The 21,973-nt window shown below is 43.7% G+C and overlaps 2 protein-coding genes across 4 annotated transcripts in view; one reads left to right on the top strand and one right to left on the bottom strand.

The window, feature by feature from the left end:
* BICRAL (BICRA like chromatin remodeling complex associated protein) overlaps window positions 1-12,432 on the bottom strand; it is a 46,089-nt gene extending 33,657 nt beyond the window's left edge. Inside the window, exon 1 of one of the 3 annotated variants that reach the window (XM_055815907.1) lies at window positions 12,390-12,432. The gene's annotated coding sequence lies outside the window, so the exon portion shown is untranslated. Of the gene's footprint in view, window positions 1-1,281; window positions 2,061-2,511; window positions 2,884-12,389 lie in introns of those variants that run through there. The other 2 variants (XM_013300238.3, XM_055815908.1) reach the window with 2 other exon arrangements.
* An 84-nt stretch (window positions 12,433-12,516) lies between these two features.
* Window positions 12,517-13,739, top strand: TBCC (tubulin folding cofactor C). The gene has a single exon (XM_055815909.1). It carries the CDS (start codon window positions 12,571-12,573, stop codon window positions 13,618-13,620), a length of 1,050 nt encoding a protein of 349 aa, XP_055671884.1. The 5' UTR covers window positions 12,517-12,570; the 3' UTR covers window positions 13,621-13,739.
* The last annotated feature ends 8,234 nt before the right edge of the window (window positions 13,740-21,973 follow it).

The following is a 21,973-nucleotide window of genomic DNA, read 5'->3' on the forward strand; positions in this document are numbered from 1 at the left end:
TACACCACGAATGCATCTCATGTCAAGAAACACGTTATTTCAGAAACACGAAAACAAGCTCTGAAGTGATGTTGACAGGCCTCAAGCTGGGAGCCCAGGCCTCTCTGAACCAAGCCAGTTCAGCCCCTCACAGGATGATGGCCCTGAGCAGCCAGGCGATGGGGGCAGCCAGGCGACGGGGGCAGCAGCTCAGAGCGAGCGGCTGACAGGGCCGCTCCCGAGAGCGCCCATGCCCAAAGCAATCCGCCCTCTGCTCCCCGCACACACGCCAACAAATCCTTCACCCCCGTTCCCCATAGCGCACACAGAAGAAACCCCTTACAGATATTTCTTAAAGAAAGAAAGAGAAGGGGCGGGGAGGGCAGCAAGCAGCTTCGGGTATGTCGGGGAGAGGCTCTCCAGCCCCGCGTAACGCTTCCGAGAGAGAAAGAGAAATGGCCCGAGCGTGGCGCGACGGCAACGCCCCACACGGCGCGGCGACAACAGAAAGGACCTTAAAATGGCGCCCGTGGGGGAGGAGAGTCAGAGCGAAACTGCGCAACAAACGCTGGCAGGAAGCCAGACAGCGCCATCTTCCCCGCTCTCGCCCACTCGCACCGAGCGCCGCACCGCAAACGCCGGCTGCCGAGCTCGGGGCACGGCCGGGCGGCCTCCGCGGGACCCCTTCCCTCTCCCGCGGCTCCTGCTGCGCCCCGGCCTGCCGGGCCCCAGGGCGAGAGAGCGGGCAAGAGCCAAGGCCTCCACATCGCTTCCCTTCCCCCTCTGATTATTTTAGTAACAGTTCTAAATAAACATTAAAGGTGCCCTCTGTACGGCGTTTAATTTTAACATCACTACGTCTGCTATCTGCCACAAGCTGTAAGTGAATTTTGCAATTATTAACAAAAGCAAATTGTAACTTAAGTACTGAAGCCCCCCCCCATAAGCCAATAAATGTGAATTGTGAGGATTTCACGGCATCCCCTCCACAACCGACTACTATTTCAAGCCACAAGTAAAAACTATTTATAAAACATTGCTTCTTTTAAAGAAAATAATCCCATCAGCACAAAGGATCAGATTCACATCCACTCCACAGCAAAGCGAAACGGGTTACTCCAGAAAGAGACGGTTTATTGTTACGTTTTAAAAAGAAGAGTTACAGTTGAATATTCTCTCCAAAAGGAAAAAAAAAAAGGGGGGGGGGGGGGGGGGGAACGACAAAAAAAACCCCAAAAAAACCTCCCACAGCGGCAAACTTAGTCCCGAAAAGGAGAAAAAAGCGCATTAGCCCAAACCTACCGCCCGAGCATTTCGCACACCCACAAAAAGCAGCACCGTTTCCATTCCTTGGTTAAAAGCAGGAGACACGGAGCAATTCGGAGGAAATTGCAAATAAAGAACCAAACAAATCAAATCAAATCTAGTGGCGACACCGAAAACGAGGAAATGAGTGAAAAATAAATCCCCAGAAGGCACAAATCTGAGACACAAACTCAAAGAAATTACAAGGTTAGGGTGGTGGCGAGTGGACGGGGGGAAGGAAAAAATCAAGCCAGGAGTGAAAAAGGAAAAAAGAGAAGAAAAATTCTTCCCAGCTCCACAGCCAGGAGAGAGACGAAGTGTCTCCATTTTCCCGACGAGGAGGAAGAAAGAGTGTTTCACAGACTACAGAGCTTTAGAGAAAAGCAAAGAAACGAGGGGGGAAAAAAAAGAGGGAGGAGATTTGAAAAGATTATTTTTCTTTCTCCCTCACACACTCTCTCTATCCCCCTCTCTCCCTCTCACTCTCTCTCTCACACTCACACATACACACACACACTCGCTCTCCCTCCTCTCCTCTTTCCATCCCTCTCTTGATGGCCATCAAGGGGGCGGAAAATAAAAAAAAAAAAAAAAAAAGACAACAACAACAACTAATTTTAAACCGGCTCAATCAATGAGTCATTAAAAGAGATTTTTCTTCCCTCCTCTCCTAAATTTGCATGGCATCAGCAAGAAAAAAAAACCCACCCCAAACCTCTCCCCTCTCTGCAGCTATCAGCCTGGACCTGAAACCTTATCTCTCCCTTCTACACCCCCACCCCCACCACCACCACCCCCCGCCTTTATTTTAAGAAACAACTTTTTTTTTTTTTTTTTTTTTAAGTGCCCTCAGCAGCCACCACCACCAGCCTCGCGGAAAAAAAAATAATATAGTTCATTTCCATGTGAATCCACATCTGCCCAAACAACAGCCACCCACAAAATATCCCTCTTCTTCCTCCTCGTCTCCCCTCTCGCTCGCTCTCTCTCTAGATATATATTTATATACATAGCCCCAGAGCCAATAGCTCTCTGGGCTGAAACCTAATATCCTGGTTTTGGCAACTCCTGGTTGTTAATTTGCTCCTCTTTCTTTTCTGTCTGTCTGGAGATAGATTTCCCCCCTCTCTTTTCCCTCCCCGAAGGAAGGGAGGAAGGAGGTTGTGTGTTTTTTTTTTCCTTGAAATTTTTATCACAAAATTATAATACACTCAAAGGGAAACTCACCGTCATGAAAAAGCAGTGCCTTGTCAACGGGGTTTCTTCGCCATCACATCAGGGGCTGGCAGTGTAAGAGAGAGAGAGGGAGAGCGAGAGAGCGAGGGAGGGAGGGGGGAGAGCGAGCGAGCGAGAGAGGGGGAAAGAGAAAGAGAGCGAGAGAGGAGAGCGCGGCACGGCGCGGCGCGGCACGGCACGGCCCCGCACGGCACGGCACGGCGCGGCGCGGCACGGCACCCGGGGCCCGGCCGGGCGCTCCGCCGGGACACAGTGCCGCAGCCCGGCGCCGGCCACACGCACCGCCGCCCTGGCATGATGAGTCCCCAGCTCCGGCGCGATCCCCGCTTCGCCTTTTTTACAGTCAGTCCCTTTAAAAAGTTTAACTGCCTTTTTTTTTTTTTTTTTTTTTTTTGTGAGAAAGCTGCAGGTCAGGATATCTGTAAGTGCCTGAGCCGTTTACTTTCGGTTAAAAGTTGGGGTGTGTTTTGGGTGACAGAAAGGTAAAAAAAAATAAAGTTTTTTTCCCACGAAGAAGAACGTTCATTTTAACAGCTTGGCTGGTCTTGACACTGAAGTTGCAAACCACTTACACACTTGGGGTGGGCGGGGGCTCCCCAGAAAAAGGTCACCTTGAAAAAGACAAGATCCTCTTACAGGTTGCAGTATTTTTAGATGCATTATTTTTCTTACGACCGTTGGTCAAAACACATGCCGTGAATTTCAGCTGCTTATACAAAGTTTTGGGTAACCTAAAAACGCTAATTTGAAGTCAAAGCATGTAGCACCGAGAGCTCACTGACAATTCTACAATTCATTTTGGCTAAAAGCATTAATATAATAATTCTGTTCAAAGCTTTTTGGTTATACAAAACTAACAATACTCACTTTCTTCATTCAAAATTAATTTTAAAAATCTTCAGGTGATTCACAGAAGCCTAGTTTATTTAAAACAAAACCATTTTGATTGAAATCAGAGCTTGATTCTTAGCATGTAGAAATATGAATGGTACTGCTTTTAAAACAAGAAATCTCTTTCAGACCCTTTTTCTGCCAGTAATCGTAATTCCCAAGGACTTGCACACAGCAGCCTTTTCTATTTTTTCCTAAGAAAACATAACTTTGTTAAAATTCCTTAGAGACAAGGAATTAGTAGCGCATTCTTTATTAGCTTCACAGCTCGAAAAAACACAAAGTTTTTAGAGTTTAAATACAATTACATGAAAACTGTTATGGCCAGTGTACTAAGTGGACCTTCTCAAAGAAGCTGGCCAGATTTTTTGTATTTTAAAAAAAAGTCAGCATTGTTTTCAATTAGAATCTGGTTACGTTATTTTTTAAGTGATCAACCGATTCATATTATAATATGGGAAACAAAGGTTAAGCCTGATTCCAAACCTTCGCCAAAGCCAAGACTCGCCCACAATTCCCGTTTATATGCATGCCCACAGCAGAAAATTTAGGTGAAGTTTCAAATCACTCCCTAAATGGCAATGCTGGGCCCTGGCAAACAGGCCTTAGCATGAGTCCTACAGATCCTTTATGCAGTCCAGGCATATGGAACACAAGCATGGTGCTGCCTAGCACATCAGCCAATATATTAACTTCACTTTTTGTAAGTACAGTACGGACCTGAACAACCAACCATATGGATGTGTCAAAGAGCTCAGGGCCCTAATTGCTATTATAGCCTATATTCCTGACACTAGCATTAGAAAAACCAACAAGGTCAAATGCAAGGTCCCTAACTTCAGCAAATGCTTCAAGGGGCCAGACTCTGCCCTGAACTGAAGCATCGAAGCCTACATGGCATCACTGGCTTCAGAGAACATTGCTCAAGTAATAACTTGTGAGCTGGAGGGGCACCATGAGCGTTCTTCTGATTTGGTTAACAGGAAGGAACTGTGCTGCAGAGGTTGCAAGGCAGAACATCTGATCAGTACGTTATTATTCTCCCAGTCCTACAGAAACCACAAATAGGAAGCAGGCAATACAAAGAAGGAATAGGAGGAAAGAGGACAAATGATTTAGAATAGTCTCCCTTATCATAAGAAACACAAGGAAGCCTATGTAAATTGTCCATGAATGTACCATAATTTATGCTTACTTTCCCTGAAGGATGTTTCTCAGCAGCACTGGAGATAACCTTGCTAAGCAGGGACAGAACAAAAAGGAAAGGAGAGCTAACATCTATACAATGAAGCGCCCTGAAGCAACTGGATTTCTCCAGATCTAAACAAGTCAATGAGTTTAACAATGAAAACCCTTTACATTGTCACTGAGTGGACAAACCCAAACCAGAACACACTGTACCCGCTGCAAAAGTAAATCTGTGTATGTTTCTATATTAACTGTATCTGTTAAGAAACAAAACTGGCTCAGGTAAAAACGGTTACTTAAATAATCAAGGGTTGGATGTGACTTTATAGGTCAGATTGAAGTACACACTTAATGTTACCTTCAATAGTAAGAAGTTTGAAGGCAGTCTTCAGCTGTAGTGTTATCACTTTCTGGTGTATTACAGAATTTTCCAGACCATGTTTGTAAAGAAATACTGCTTTTTGCCGTAAGGTACTCGTGCTTTTTTAAGAGGATCACATGGTGTTTCTGAACTGAATGTCATTGCCCCAGGAGGTTGCCCCTCTTCTCACTGCCTTACTGCATTAACACAAAAGACCCTAATATGTCAAAATTCTACCCCAAGGTCACCTGCCGACAGCTGTTCCCCTCAACCAGTCCTATTCTCCAAATTAAATACAATGCACATTCGGTTGCTGTCTCTCCTTAGCTTCCTCAATCACATTCATTCATTTTCTCATTGATTTTCCTGTAGCAGCTTCAGAAGGAGTAAGGGGAAATAAGCATGAAAGGCAAGGCAAGACCAGTGTCAAAAAGGAATAGCAGAAATCTTGAGAAGACAGACGTTGGCATAATAATTCTTAAGAATAGCTACTGGGAACATCATGCGCACCCATCACACAACATACTACTTGGCTATATTTTGACATCAGCTGTCAAACTGTGACCATGCTATTTAACAACTACCACTCTCATAGGTGTTCAGAGACACCAAATGACATTTGGAGTGAGCTAAGACACGTAGCCCTGAAATGTCAGATTGCGGAGAAGTGAAAACTAGGCTTAGATATTGAGACGATGAAAATAAGGGGGTACAAAACACCCTCCCCATTCATTCTGTCTCCATGTTTCTCCTAGATCAAGTAACTTTATTATTACTCAGCCCAGTTTTCCAGGTCTGCCTCGCAAGCATTCTAATTCTTGTGCAATTAATTATAAATTAGTACCCCAAAAGAAGATCAAGCAGCAGCAGATTCATAAGAAAGAATTTAAGGACTAAGCTATTTGCATTAAAGGGATTAACGCCACAGACATCCCAATATTCTTGAGTGAAAAGTAGTTTTGTAACCTCAACTCGCTGCATTCTGAGGTATATTGGATGGAAAAGAACACCATTTACTCCACTGCAGCCTTGCTCCCTCAGACAGAGTGCTGCAGCTCTATTGATGGTACTTCTCCCTCCCATGCTTCTTTCTCTCTCCATCCCTTAACATGTTTCTTGTGTCAGCTTATCACCAGGCACACCATTTATCCAACTACATACTGCTTTCTTAATTACTAATTTAGATAAGAATAAATAACTCTTAAGCTTGAAGGCACAGAAACAAACAGGTCAACATTAAAAGGTACAAGCACTAGAAAGATGGAGAGGTCACAACACTCGAAAAGTACGGCACTCAAATACAGTGGCATGACAGGAGACAAGGTCTTTAATTTGGAATATAAATGCAACATACCACATTAAAAATTCAGTTCAATATCCATATCAACTGCAAATTTTGAATAGTTGCCACCAATACTTTGATAAATCACCTGTAAAAATCTCCTAAAAGTTACAAATTTCAGCTTGATACCATGACTGACACAAAACAGTACTTACAGAAGCAGGGTCATAACTGCATGATGTAATTTAGGAAGCTGTATCACTCCAGTATCAATCATCATACCAAACATAGGACTATCTAACCAATATGTACCTTAAGGAGTGATTGTTTAGGACGTTGGTAGTAAGAGGAGGTAATGAAGAGCGAACCTCAGAACAAGAGATTTACACCAATACTAGAAGGCAGACAGGTTTCTATGAGTGGACATGGTGTGAAGGCCAACAGGGCTGTTCTGTGATGAATCCGAAGAACAGATTTTGGAGAACTGTGGTTTTCTGAGATGTGGATCTGGTCCATGGAGAACAATCAAGTAAAACCAGAGAAAATGTGGTGACTGGTCCTCCCATTGAAACAAAAGACAATGCAAAATTATTACTGGAACAGACCAAGATAAACTGTATCATGCTCTAGGTTGTTTAAATAGTCTCTCATATTCTTCAGCTTAGAGTACCTTAAAAAGGAGAATTAAGTTTGAAAAATTAATAGCTCTCATTTCCAATTTAGAGTAATATTAAGATACTAAGCCACTGAAATGTATTGGAAAAAAACACCTCTGGAGACAGAACTTTACTATGGTATCTGGAAAAATCATCTTCAACAACTAACAATGCCAAAATGTATATAAGAAAATTAAAAAAAAAAATATGGCAGAAATTGGGAGAAGCTTCTATAATATGCACAGTTAATGTGGTTAGCATAGATGAATGGGGGGAAAAAATCAGCTAAGTGAGGATACAGAAATACAGGAGTATGTTAATGAGTAGATGGACAAAAGTTTTTGGTTTTTTTTTTTAAAAGAAGTAGCAATTAAAAACAGTAGCCAGGCAACGAAACTAACAAAAGGACCGTTCCAAATGCAGCTGGGGTTCTGTGAAGTATTTTTAAAAAAAAATCAAATAAATACTAATAGAAGGAACCTAAGCAAAAAATGGAGGCCTGAAACATGAAACAAGGTGTTACAGGGATAATAGAAACACAGTGGAATGGTAAGCGTTCCACTGCAACCAAAAGCATTCATGTTCAGAAAAGAAACACAAACGTACTAAGCCATACTTGGACAAGACAAAATGGAGGAACAGAAGAGACATTTTGAATAAAGCAGCAAGTCACAGCTTTTGAGAAAGAATGGTTTTACTTGGGTATTCCTGGGACCCTACTAGAAACCAGCTGGTTAAGATCTGGATATGAATAAAGACTGCTGTAAAATAAATCTTAGTATTATCGCTAGAAAGTGTATCAATTTGAATGGAATTTATTCTCTCGGATTTAGACTAAAGAACAAATGCTAATAATAACAAGAGGCAGTCCTCCTTCAAAATGATTGCTGACAGATTTTTTCGTAAGATGAGTAAAAGGCAAAAAGAATATGGTTTGTTAACTAATGAATATAATACAGGAGAGCTAACAGAGAATCAGTAAACTTGGATACAATGACTTCGAGTTAATTATATTTAAATTATTCAGAAAAATAAATTTAATATGTTTGCAATTAAGATTCACAATTCCAAAACTGAAAACTTTGATATACTGTTGAACCTAGGTGATCCATTGAACTGGCTAGTCCAATAACCAAACATGGTTTCCTGAAATGCCTTAAAATTGGTAAAAGCACCTGAAGTCTAAAGGCACTGAAAAAATCTCTTAGGAATTCTAGAACTAATAGAATAAGTACCTCAAAGGGAGAGTCCATAAGACAGCATCTGTAGCTTACATACTGGTCTTTGGAATTTAACTTAATGTCAATTAGCAAGTTAGGATTCTAAATACCAGTTAGCAGCTAGACCTGAGCTAAACCTAAGTGCACTTCCACTCTTGAGCTTTTGTGTGTGGTATATGTGGGCCTTGCTTTATTAATCTTGAAGCGCCTCTTGTCATAAAATGTTATGCTTTGAAGTCTGTCCTTGGTTTTGGAGAGTAACTCATTTTCATAGAAATAAATTTGTTTCTCCATCTTTGTCACTGGAAATACCAGGTCCTCAGAAAGGACCAGCTCACACTGGTTTCAAAACAAGTGAACCTTGACTGGTTGGAATATAATTAGTAACTTAAGCATTCCCAAGGATTGCATTTCAAAGCTTTTGCATTACTCACAGCAATTAAGATGCACCAAGTAAGTTTTATAGTTTTAGCTCTAACTCTCTAATTAGTAATTAAAAAACACACATATTTTACATTGTCTTGCCTTTCCATATGGCCAAATAGATAAAGCACAACATTTTAGTCCAAAAAGCTTTTTTAAAAACAATCAGTATGCCAAACTTAAAGGAATTTACTTTTTTCCCAAGAAAAGAACAGAGATAGTGACTTGACAGTCAGTTTTACTGAAACCCCATTCCACCGTGAAAAATGTACAGTCTACAGTACCTTAAATGAACTGTAATACAGCTTGCATCTGTACTGCCTGATCACCGTGCCAGAGGAGTTCAAAGAGCGCTTACTAAAGCCAGCTGTAGAATACAATGCTTGTGCAAGCCACTGAAGTACCTACTTTGTAGCCAGAAGTAATTACATTCATTTGCTAATCTCTCCTGGAGAAACTCAGTCTAACTGGCAGAGATCACATCTATCAGATAAGAGCTCCACACAAGAGACATGGATTGCTGCTTTTCTTGAAGACACACCTAAAAGACAAAATAGCATTTTTGTGTGCAACGGTCCAATGTACATACATTACACGCTTTGGAATACAAAATGTCAGTGTTGGGAATATGTACCAACAATAAGGAATAACTGTATTTACTTCCTTCCTTTGCTTTAGAGAGTGCAAATCTACATTTTGAGATCACACCACAACTATGAGGTTCTTGACTTCCACAAGCCCAGGAACCTCGGGTTTAACAATCCACTACTGCGAGGCCAGACAGCCAGTTGCTTCTGTGGATCTCACTTCTACTCCCCAGTCTTATTAAAATAATGATGGAATGAGACAGGATCTTGAAGCTTCACCTGAATTATGCAATACATCTCACCTCAAAAAGCTGAGTTAATGCTGTTGAGCTAGTTTAAGTCAGTACAAAATGTTTTAGGTAGATAGCATTCAAAAGCAATAACCACAGGATACAAATTTAAACTTAAAAGCACGCATAACAGAGCTTATGTTTCGGAGTTTCACAGCACTAGATCCAAGTAAGCAAGTGCAACCTGCGACTTCACATAAAACAAATGACACTGCACAGTCCAAGCAACCAGCAAAAGGTCTTACTGAAATGACTGCTATCTGCTTTAAACCCAGAGAGGAACTAAAGCACGTCTGGGCCAGGGGGGACGGGGAACAGAAAAAAATTATAGCACGGGCAGAACTATATACCTTACTTCTATCGAATACCCTCAAACAGCTAAACTGCTCGTTGCAGCTTACCAAAACGAGTCCAAGCCTGAGCTAGAAGGCTTACATTTTATCCAGGTGGTTACTGCTTGGGATATTTTAAGTCTTCCATTCTGTATGGCTTACAATGGAGCACACTAGGCAGCTTTGAAACACAGAAGTTGCTGCCAGCAAATTCAGGAAGAAAATTGTCAGTCTTTGTATTATCACAATATATATATATATATATACACACACCAGTATCAATTATACCAAAACCTCAGATTGTAAGTGTGGAAAGCAATTTTGGAACATCAAAATGAGAGAGTTGGAAGAATTTTACTTCTCCCTTTTTAGTTTTTCATTATGGTCATACACTTCAGCTTCTTGTATCTGGGGTTACTTTGCTTCTAACTTAAACCTCCAACCACCTCTAGAAAAAGCAATTTAGAACACCTAGCTTTCTAAGTGCCCAAACGCAATAAAAAGTTACCATTATACTGCAGCATAAAATATTTAACATATATTTTGAGCTGTGCACACTAGTATTTTTTTGTAATCTTTTCATACATAAAGTTGTTTTACCCACTGCAGTACATCTGCCAGGTCACATCTGTATAACAATACCAAAGCCATATTTTGATAACATTTGTGCATACTGCAAAGCAGCAAAAGCCTGTTTCTGTCAATATTCTCATGCATGGGATAAGCACTCACTGTTACCATCTGTATTACCTACACTCATAGTGGGAGCGTAAGGCAAAAAAGCATGCTATATAAAATGAATCTTTCTATGAAACAAGAAGGAAATAAGGATTTATTTATTTCTTACAGTGAAATAATTGCATCATATTCCTGCCTAACGTACCATTACTGCAATTACTGCAGGAGTGGACTTGGCTATTTATTAGCAAAATTGCCTAAGACTTACTAAATGCCTCATTTAAACACATCGGTAGGGAAAAAGAAATCAAGCAAGACTATTTCAAGGTATTGCTCCTTTTTCACGATGAAGCATTCTCCCTTTCTACAAGGTAAGAGGTTTTAATTTTTAAGACTCAAAATCTGATGTTGTAGAAGCAAAATTCTGGATACATTAACATTGCAGATAGAGCGTAACGTTACCCATCCATCCTGCTGCCCTGCACCTAACCTACTCTGGCATACTACTGTTGTACAACAATCCCTTGAAATCCCCCAATTTTATATTGTAACAGCTATAAGGAGAGAATATTATGTGGTTTAGTGCAAGTCTTTTATGTGTTACAAGGATTAAAGGCATTTCACTGCCTTTCTTCTGTCATCCTAATTGGGCTGGCATGATTATATATAAGGTTCAGGTACTTCCTACCCTCGAACGATGTTATGTCTTAACACAGAAATTAAACCGTATTTCCCAGGAAACAGAAAACAATGGCTACTTTCAAAGGCTCACCTGAAGTAGTGTAACAATCCATGCTTTCAGACAGGAACATTACACAGAATACTCACGCTATCACCAAATAGAGAACGGTAAATTCAGAATGTCTACTTTGGGTTTACCACCTTTTGGTTTCAATGGATAGTTTTAGGTCCTATGTTAACTTATTATAGGTAACTGAAATGCCGAGGGAAGGGAAATGGTATTCTTAGAACTGGACAGGAATTTAAATTTATTTTCCTGTGTTTCTAAAAGGAGTGCTTTGTGTTAACTTCCTTTGCAAAAATTAATGTTCCATGGAAGAGAAAAGCTCTTCACAAAAAAATCCATCAGAAGAGCGGTCACTTTTCTGCTCTGTAGCCAAGTGTACTTCATTTCTAGTTCCTGCTGTAGATTTACTTAGAACACATCTCAAATTAAAAAAACCTTAAAACATGTAAAGCAAGCCTTCCTTGTCATGCTTCCACATGGGCCTCTGCGGATTCCCCACACAGACCTCTCCCGGGCACAGCCACCCTCTGGCACTGCTGTCGCCTCTTCCCTCAAGAACTGAACCCTCTTCTGGAAGGAAACAATAAATCAACCCGTCATCTCAACCCAGCCCGCCTGGCAGCACCTCCGCAGCTGCCCGCGGGTACCGACAGCCCTTTTCACCACCGCGCCACCGCGGAAGAGGACAGCGGCAGGGCAGGCTCACGAGAACCCCGCGCTTACAGAGCCTGCCGAAGGCACCGGCCCCGCAGGCGGCCGCAGCCCCGCGCCCACCCGGCCCGGGGGCAGCGGGCACCACGCCGGGCCACGGGGCGGGCAGCCGGCGCCCACGGCAGACACGCCCGGCTGAGGCAGGGCCAGCGCGGCCCGCCCGTATTTTTAACGGCGGGCGGAGAACCGCCACCCGCAGCCCGCCTGAGGTAGCCGCCCGCCCCGCCCGGGCCCCGCCGCGGAGCCGCCCTGCCCCAAGCCCCGCGGCGGGGAGACGGCGCCCCCGGGCCGGCTCTGGCTCCGCCGCCTGTAGGACGGGCCGCGAGGTGCCGGGGCCGCCCTCAGGCCCAACGGCCCAACGGCCGGTGCGGCCTGGGGGAGAAGGAGCAGGGACTTACGCGCGGACGCGCACGGCGGGGAGGGCGGGGGGTTATTTACAAGCGCGGCTGCTAATTTGGGAAGCGGGCTAACGCGGCGCGCGGCACCTGCCGCCAGCACTCACCCCATCCCGCGGAGAGGCGCCGGCCCCTTTAAAACCACAGGAGACCCCTCCCTCCGGCCCTCCTTCCCTCCCCTCCCGCTGCAGCCCCCCAGCCCGCCAATCGGCGGCGGCGACGCAACCGGGGCTACTGGCAGCCAATCAGCGGGCCGCTTAGTGACCGGAGGGGAAGCGAGGAAGCAAGATGGAGGCAGCGGGGGAGGCGGCGGTGCCCGGCGAGCAGCTGCGGGCTCCGGCCGCCTTCGTGGCTCCCCTGCAGCCCGAGGTGGCCGCCGTCGCGGTGCTGCCGGAGCGGCTGCAGCGGCGGGAAGCGGAGCGGCAGCAGGGCGTGGAGCGGCAGCGGCAGAAGAAGGAGGCGCAGGTGGTGAAGGAGGAGCGGAGCGAGTTCTTCGTCGCAGCCTTCGCCCGGGAGCGGGAGGCCGTGGAGGCGCTGCTGGCGGCGGGGCCGCTGGAGGAGGCGGCCGCCCGCCTGCAAGGGCTGCAGAAGCTGCTGACCGAGAGCGTGCGGTTCCTGGCGCCCTACGAGGTGCGGCAAGGGCAGGAGGCCGTGGCGCGGCTGCAGGGGGACCTGGCGGCCCGGCGCCAGCAGCTACAGCCCAAGAAGAAATTCGCTTTCCGGGCCCTGAAGAAAGAAGCAGCTCCGGGCAGCGAGCCGCGCCCCGCCGAGCCCGCCTGGCCTGCCGCCGCCGCGCCGCCCCCCCGCCCCGGGACCGCCGAAGGGGAGCCGAGCGGGCCGCCGCTGTGCGGGTTCAGCGGCGCCCAGGGCCAGGAGCTGGAGCTCGGCCCCACCGAGCTGCTGCAGCGCGACGTGGTGCTGTCCGAGCTGCGCGGCTGCCGGGTGCGGCTCCGCGGCAACGCCAACACGCTGCGGGTGCGGGACTGCCGGGACTGCACCGTGCTCTGCGGGCCCGTTTCCACCTCCGTGCTGGTGGACGGCTGCAGCGAGTGTGTCCTGGTGCTGGCCTGCCAGCAGCTCCGCACCCATCGCACCCGCGACAGCCGCTTCTACGTGCAGGTGACCAGCCGCGCCATAATCGAGGACTGCACTAAAGTCTTCTTCGCCCCCTACGCGTGGAGCTACCCTGGTATCGAGAGAGATTTCGAGTCTTCTGGGCTGGACAGAAACAGAAACAACTGGAACCTGGTGGATGACTTTGACTGGCTGGCAACTGACAAGCCTTCGCCCAACTGGAGCCTGATCCCCGAGCAGGAAAGAGTCAGTTGCTGGGACTGACTGCAGAGGCAGCTCGGCGCAGAGCGAGAAATCCTGGTGTAAACGTATTGATTCATAAACTGTGGGACTTCATCCCCAGTATGCCATTAAATGATTCTATTCGATATTTAAATTGTGAATTACAGTGTATGACTGGATTTTTTTAATTGAAGAATACCAGTCAAATAATAGTTTACTGTTCTTACACAAGTTGCTGCTATAATCTTTATGTATCACTGTGGAATTTGCCAATTACTACAGTACCTCGTTGCTGAGTTTTTCAGATCAAGGTGGGAGAAGGGGCACTGATACGCAAACGACAGTGAGCCTCTATTAGAACTGGTTTGCTGCTTTCTGTCATCTGGGCAGAACCTGAAATTACCTGCCAGTAGTACAAGCTAAGATGGCATGGAAAGATCAAATACCAAACTTCTCATTTTTTTGTAGTTCTCTAGTTGCAGACAGCAGTGCGCTATATCTTATGGGGAGCATGGGAGAAGAGGACTCATGAGGTAATGGGGACAAAAAGTTAGTTTAAAGGAGTTTGTAAACTGAACAGTTCAGCAGACTGAGGTGAATCCTAGGCTATGATAAAATTGTGAGCTGGGTTCTGTTCATATGGGTAAAATTTGTAAGTTGTCTTTATTTCAAGTGAGAAGTCTGAAGGAAAAGGAGTCTCCTAATGAACATTTAGTGCTCTCCTAATATATTTGATTGAAGTTAACAAATCTATAAAGGCTGTATAAATACTAAACCTTCACAATCTGAAAAGATGTGAAAGGATGCTCCTGTATACACTTTTAACTTGAGATGGATAAAATAAGAGCTTTGTGTATACTTCTGAAGGTGTACAGTAAGCGCTCAAAATATTACAGAATGTGACTGCTCTACTGCAGTCTGAAACTTCAGGGGAGAGATGTTCTGTTACGTCCTACTAGCTATTTTATCTGTCTACCAAACAACAGACTTTGTGGTTCTATGATCTTTATTTACAGCACCCTGCTGCTGCGTAAGTGCGGTGTTGACAGAGGGAGTCAGTAAAATGGGAAGATGAGGTGCTGTATTCCAGTTCTGAAATTGCATGTTGTCATGCATAAAGTGCACAGTGAGTTAAGCCCTATTTCTTCAGTCCTGCTAAATGAAAAAGAAAAAAAAAGTAGCAGCCTTACAGAATAGTAGTTTTACAATGGCCTGTTAGTGGTGGTGAAGCAACTGCTATCTGTACATCAAGTATACATAGTAGTTCTAAGCTTCCAAAACCATTCCTTAGCTTGTAATATTTTGTAAGAAAGCATGGTTTATCTTGCCTAAGAATCAGCTTAGAGTTCTATTTTAAAACTACAAAATATTTATATGGCCCTACCATCATATATGTGCCTCTAACAGAAAATGCATACTAGCTAAACTGTCAATAACTGCATCATTGCCATGAGAAGTACTTGAGATTTCACTTGAGTCTTGACTGGTTTTGACCAGAGAAACCTTTTATCCAAGTTGTTTTCAGCATGTTTAATTTAAAAGGGGAGGGGGAAAAGGGAATTTTTGTATATTCTTCACAACTTTCAGTTTTGTTTACTTCTGTTAATGTATACTTTTTGACTGAATTGGATTTTGCATTTCATATATTTGTTTTGAATTGTTTCTTCTTTGCCTTGACAGCATCATAAAATTATTTAAAGAAAAGACCCTTAGTCTTGCTTTAACATACATAATTTTTAATACCTATTGTTAAAGGGATGCGATCAGATGAGGCTCTCGCGTATCTTAATTTTAACACATCCATCTTAGTACAGAACTTGATTTTGCAGTTAATCTTTCTTCTCCACGTATCCTGGTAATGATGAATCAATCCCTTTAGCATCCCCTAGTCCTGGGACTGCAGATTGTTCAGCCTGTAAGAACTACAGAAATGCCTTTGTTCTGCTAGCCAAAAGCTATAAACATTGTCATTTTCTAAGTATGTTGATGGACACCGGCAAATCTAGAAATGGAGAGACTACCACTAGGCTGTTGTGTCTCACAGATGTGCACTTCTTGATGCACTTCAAACTGGCATGTAAGTGCGTTCCTGTATTAGCTGTTGGTCCATAGCACGCAGCATTGCTTGAATAAACAGTGTTAATCAAAACAAGGACATTTAAACTTCAATTTCAGTCTGAAAATGCTTCCTTAGTGACATTTTTCAGAGATCAGTTATTGATACCCCAGTCCCTAATGTTTTCTTTCCTCCCAGTACTTAACTTTTGTCAAACCAAAATGATAGGTTAGGAACATGACTTCAGAGGAGGCTGCTAAAGAAGTTCCAGACAATTACTTTCCCTTAAAGATTTATCATTACCTTTGTAATACAAAACAAGTAATTGAATCTTGGGCTCAAGCATGATGTGAAACAAGAAAATTCAGTCTGAGAACAGCAAGTCTGGAAGAGTTTGGTCAGGTAAATATTTGGATGTTATTTATAGTTCTAAATACATACCTTTGTATCTATACACACACAGAGCTGCTGCTGTTTCCGTGCACCTTTTTTGAATGTTCATTTCCTAATATATATTCATAATAGGAGAAATTCAAAACTGTTTTGGAACAGAAGCATGTTCCATTCATTGTAATGTAGAATGTGAACACAAGTTACTGGAAAAGGTTTGCTAGTATATTCATAGGTTCTATCAGTACAGAAATTGCAACTTTTTCAGGTCTGGAAGAAAGAAACACTTAAGCATTTCTATCTAATTAGTTACTTTAACAACACTATAGTATGATTTTTTAGTAGAAATATGGAAGTCACAATTAGTATAAGCACTAGCAGACTCATTTGTGTATCCCAGAACATTATCTGCTGGCAGCACCAGTGCAGGCAGCCCAGCATTCTGCGTGCCGTCTGAGTGAGAGACTATTGGCCAATATTGCAAAAGAATAGTTACTCATTTGAGAATCCATTTTCCATGCAAATCTAGTGAAAAGTGATAATTCAGATGTATTGAGAATTACATACTCATTAAGTTTTTTACAGAAGTATTTAAAAGCATGATAAGAAGTATATACGTATATATATATATAAATAGCTGTTTTAAGTTAGATGTATATAACCTGTATTTAAAACTTCACAGCTATTTCTTGCACTAATTTTTTAGTATTTCTTAGATGGAAAAAACCTATGTTGACACATACTCAAACTAATGTTTGGAAATAAGATGTTGGGGATATTTTGGCAGGTCTAGACTATAGAATTGTCTAGATTATTTCATTGGAACTACTTACAAAGTAAATGCTAAACACCAAGACTAAAAGTCTAGTCCACAGTATTTGTAGCTTCATCACGTTTCTTTTCCTTTTGCCTCAACTGACAAGGCATCAGAAAAACTGCTTCCTGTCTGCAGGTAGCGCCTTGTTTGTTCAAAGGGTCAAAAAGATTAAGTATGGAAGCAATGAAACAGTTTTACTGAGTGGTTTCAACAAGTGAGGAAGTTTGTGCTGTCTTGTCTCTAGGGAACTTGATGGAGCATCTCATACATCACACTGAAGCAAACCTTCAAAGACACGAAGGGCTGTGTCACGACAAGCCCTGAGTTGCCAAGCGGTAAGTGGCCGGGCTCCTGAATTCCCCTTCTGAAGCTTGTGACTAAGAAATACTCATGGGGAGGGCTGGGCAGAGTTCACGAAGCAGCTGGCTTGAGGAGATGTGCCAGGCTCTCTCCGTTCTCCTGAGTGAAGGAGACATGCAATGCCAGCCTGGTCCCAGCCTCTGCCGATAGCAGCGTGGAGAAAGGAGCACGGCCCATGCTTGACTTCTTCCCTCGGAATGACAAGCCCTGCTGACATGAAGAAAATGCCAGGCAGCCTCTTCTAGGCCAGGAGCCAGGACTGCTTTGTGGCTAACCCGCGAGGTAGGGCTTGCAAATATCCCCTTCCCCAGAGACGCGCAGTGGAGGAGGTGCTTTGTTTGGGCCAGCCTGTGCTGAGCAGGTTTTGTGGCTGAGGCGGCAGCGGGTAACATCAGGCTCACAGCCGTGCTACAGGGAGGGAAGAAGCAGCCAGAACTGCTGTGAAAACCAGCTGGTTTCAAGCTGCCTTGCCTAGTAGCAAGATGGAGGACTAAAAACATGATGCAAGGGAGAAAACTGTTCAAAGGAGCCCACTGAAGGAGCGTGTTCAGGGACAGTAATTCCCCAGGCCAGCTAAAAGCAGCAGCGGCACCGCTTTGCCTCCAGCCATAGTGGTTGTCAATGCAATCTGGTGGCTGGATTCACGTAGCCTGCACAATGCAAGGCTCAAGCAAACAAAGTCTCCTCAAAAACTCTAGCTCTGGTTTGCATCTCATTGCCACCAGAATAAACAAGGAGCTTCTTTAAAAAAACCCACATAGTCTAAAAAAATTAATTATGCTAGGCATCAGAAGGGGCTGAAAAATAAATGCCTGCCAGGGACATGGTTGTGAAGACAGGAGGATAACAGAAACACCAGCACCATGAACTAGGTGCAAACTGGCCCTGAATAGAGAGCTAACTGGCTGAAAGTTTATAAAAACAGTGCAGGGCTTTGAGGTGTGGAACTATTTTCCACAGGGACTCTGGAGAGCAAATTCATTTTAAACATTTTTGAAAGACAGCCTGGTTGGACAGCCCTCCTCCAGCTGACAGCCTTACAGAATTCTTTAAAGCCAGTGTTGAGGCTGTGAGACGTAGCACATACCAAAGCTTGCCTCCAGAGAAGCATCTGAGACCTTTGCTGCTGCCTCCAGCGAGGCCACCATCTCACCCGGAGGTCCATCCCAAGCAGGACTGACCCACTCAGTTCCCGCTGGAGTCCAGGCATTTCCCAGCACCTGCTTCTCTGAATACCAGGGACAAAAATGGAGTTGTTTGCATTCTCTCTTTCTCCAGCCCACTTTCATTTAAATAGATTCTGGTGTGGGCTCTAGCAAAACTGTTGTGTGAAAAAACAGGTAAGAAATACATGCATAAGAATTTCTTACACACTTTTTATGCATAATATTTTTGAGGGCTTCGATATTTTTTTTTAATTAAGTTGTTTTTTTTTTTTCCTTTTCAATACTTTCTTCCTACTTAAGCAATAGCTGTATGTAGACAAGGGTCAAATCTCAGTGGCTTTACCTGGAATTGCTTCAGTGTTACAAAATACTTAGAAATTCTTTAGCTGAAGGCGTTTTTGTGAATAAATACAATCCTCCTCCCCCCCACCTCAGTTCAAACACATCCTACTTCTTCTCAAGTGGATTTCTCCCAGCACATAAGAGTGGTATCTGAGGGCAGACTTGTTGGATTTGAGAACTCTATGCAGACGAGTACATTTCTTTACCTCCTTTATGCATCACCCATTTGCTGCTCAGCTCTGCCCTCTTACCTCCTACTTCCCACCAGACTCTCCCCACCTCTTGTGACTGAGACCTTTTTTCTACGCAGCTTTGCTGTTGTTACAGCCATCGGATCTGCATGAGAGCGCTCATAGCCTGTACTGTACTAAAAAGCCAATTTCATGACACACAAGGAAAGATACGAACAGCAAGACAAAAATAATCTGTGCAATTTGTAGAATTTCAGCATTTCCATTCACATCGTGACCTGATTTATCTGACTTGAGGATCCATCTGTTGTGCTGAGATGTTTTCCAGCAGTAATGACTGTTGGGAGCCTTTCCTAATCTTCTTTCAATTCCCAACATATTTCTTTCCCGTTTCTGCAAGGACAAACATTTATTTATAACTCTTTATTCTTTCAGCAGTGAAGAACTACACCCTAGGCATTGCAGTAATACAAATAAATACTCATAATGAGCATCTGGGGGGGTCAAAACCCTCCTGTGTTTTCTGAACACTTTACCCACACTGTGGATAAGGGTGGCTAAAATGCTGGGAACTACCCAGTGCAAAACCCTGCAGTGTCCCCCAGCCAGCGTCGTTTAGAAGCCACAGGGTCCAGCGGGTCCCATCACCCTTCCCAGGGTGTGCAACAGCCCCAGCAGTGAATTTAGCAACTTGCCCCTGTTTCCAGCCTCAGGACCTGCAGTCGCCTCACACACCAGAAAAATAGCAGCCTACCAAGTTACTTGTGTACATACGAGGGGAGGGGAAGGAAGTAATAAATCGGACTTTTCTCCCCGTTAATCACACAGTGTGGTACCACCTTTTTACCACATTGCTCCTCAGGAGTGGCCCAATACACACCACACAGCTGCAAGTGCATCAAAACCATAAGCTACAGTGCATCAACAAACCTATCTCTACAAAGTCACTTGCTATCGTAGGTAAAACCAGCCATCTTCATTCTTGCAGTGAAATCTAACCCCACTTCTAAGGAAAGAAAAGAAGAAAGAACCCATGTAAGCCACTTGTTTCATATCACATAGCAGTGTAAAAGAAAGACTGGGCCAGGAAACTAATCTTTTTACCAATTAAGAGCACTTCCATAGTTTAGGCACATAGGATATACCTATACAAAGAGAATTTGCCTTTTATATCTCATATTCCTGAAGACAGAAAGAGCATTGTTAGTCCAGGACTGAGCAGAAGACCATATAGCAAATACCAGACTGTATTGTCTGCATTAAAAACATTTTTTCCTCCTTCTTATTAACTGGTAAATTTGTGGCTTATATTTAGATTAGCAAGCATAGCTTTTTGCAAAGACATCAATATTGTATTGTTGTCCATAGAAATTACAATTTTTAAACAGTATTTTGAATCTGAATACATTCATAGTGAGATCAATAATAATTTAAAATTTTTATTCTACCATTTTTTCCTCCAAAATGCCATATGAATTATACATTTGAGTTTAATAGGCAGCCTTTGAGGAGACCATTAATTGAAACGTTCTTGCAGCAATTAGCTTTTATCTGCTATGGATCAGTTCAATATTTTCTACTTGAGATAGAAAGTGGTAGTAAGTTTGCCCAAGTAAAGGCAAATCCCAGCCAAGATAAAGATTTGTAAGAAAAGCAGATGCCAGGCAAAACCAGTTTTCTTTTTTGTACTGTCTGCACCCCAAAACACTTCTTGATATCCCCCCATAACCCTCCTCTTAGCTTGCCCTAGCTTGAGACAGCCCTCAGCTGACCAGTTTGTGCTGAAGCTTGCACTGGGCTTGCCAGTGTCTGGGATAAGCTGGAAGCATTAACTCCCCACTTTTAAAAACATTACCTTCATTGTTTGCAGGAAGCATCAAAGTATAGCATGTGTCACTGATTTACTGTCACCAATCCCCTTTAAAGCTTCCAAGCACGGTGAGTTAACTCAATAGGTGGGTCCCCAGCTGGTATTGAACTACAGAAACTACTTAATTAAACAGCAGATTTCCAAATCTGGGTTGTTTTGATCGTGTTGATTGCTCTCTGTGATGGCTTTAAAGGTACCACCTGAAGTCCTAAAGGTCTAATTAGTACCTGAGTGTCCCTCTCTGAGCATCAGGTGAATCACGGATTGTCTCCCGGAAAACACTAACTGTTTAGGAGTGATTTATTAGGACCCCTCCTGTTACCTTTGTTTAAGAAAAAGTCAATTTGGAGGGATCAAGGAGCCCTGAAGCATATGCTGCATGTTCTGTTTCACTGTTTTTATGCCTAAATTAACAAGAAATGCCCTAGTGTATACGATGACATGGTTTTGCTGCATTTATCATGGATCTCTGAATGTTAAATTATTAAGGTAGCAGGTATTCAAACTGTCTATCATCTGTGCTCCTGAACACGAACGCTCCCATACTGAGAGCCAGCACCAGGCTTACTTCTGCTGTGGGCAGGTTTACTATTTTTTGTCCTATTAATTGCACTGCAGAACATACCTCACTGTATATCCTCATAATTCACAGACCTGATAAAAAATTCTCTGTCACTTTAACTAGAGTTTCACTCTGTCATCACTGGCAAGAAAGGAAATAGTTTCAAGTTAGTTTCTCTAGAATTAACTTCAGGCTGTCAGATAAATACCCCTTGCAATCTCATGTTTCCTTGCTGAGCCCTGGAGGAGTCAGTGAAATGTAGTAACACGTGCTGCATGGTTATGGGATATTTTGTGGAGAAGCCAGGAGAGATGTTACTTCAGCGCTATGGTTTATGGCACAAAAATATTTAACAGGCTCTCCCAAGAAACGCTGCTTTTCATCAGCTTCACAGCAAGCAGAGAGAAAAGCCCCTGGTGGATAATTGCCCTCCTCCTTTCCTCTTACGTGTTCGCCCTTCACCTGCAAGGGCGGCAGCAGTGTGAGCAACCAGGCCTGCTTTGAGAAAATCCCAGTTGCCAGGTGCTGTGCAGGTCACCATGATAGCACATGGATGGGCCAAAAACGGTCCGTCACAAGAACCTTCTATTAGCACAGGAAAAAGTAGCAGCTTGATAGCCTTTGTCCTTACTGAAGGGACC

This window comes from Falco peregrinus, chromosome 11 (genome assembly GCF_023634155.1).
Source record: "Falco peregrinus isolate bFalPer1 chromosome 11, bFalPer1.pri, whole genome shotgun sequence".
Classification (NCBI taxonomy): domain Eukaryota; kingdom Metazoa; phylum Chordata; class Aves; order Falconiformes; family Falconidae; genus Falco; species Falco peregrinus.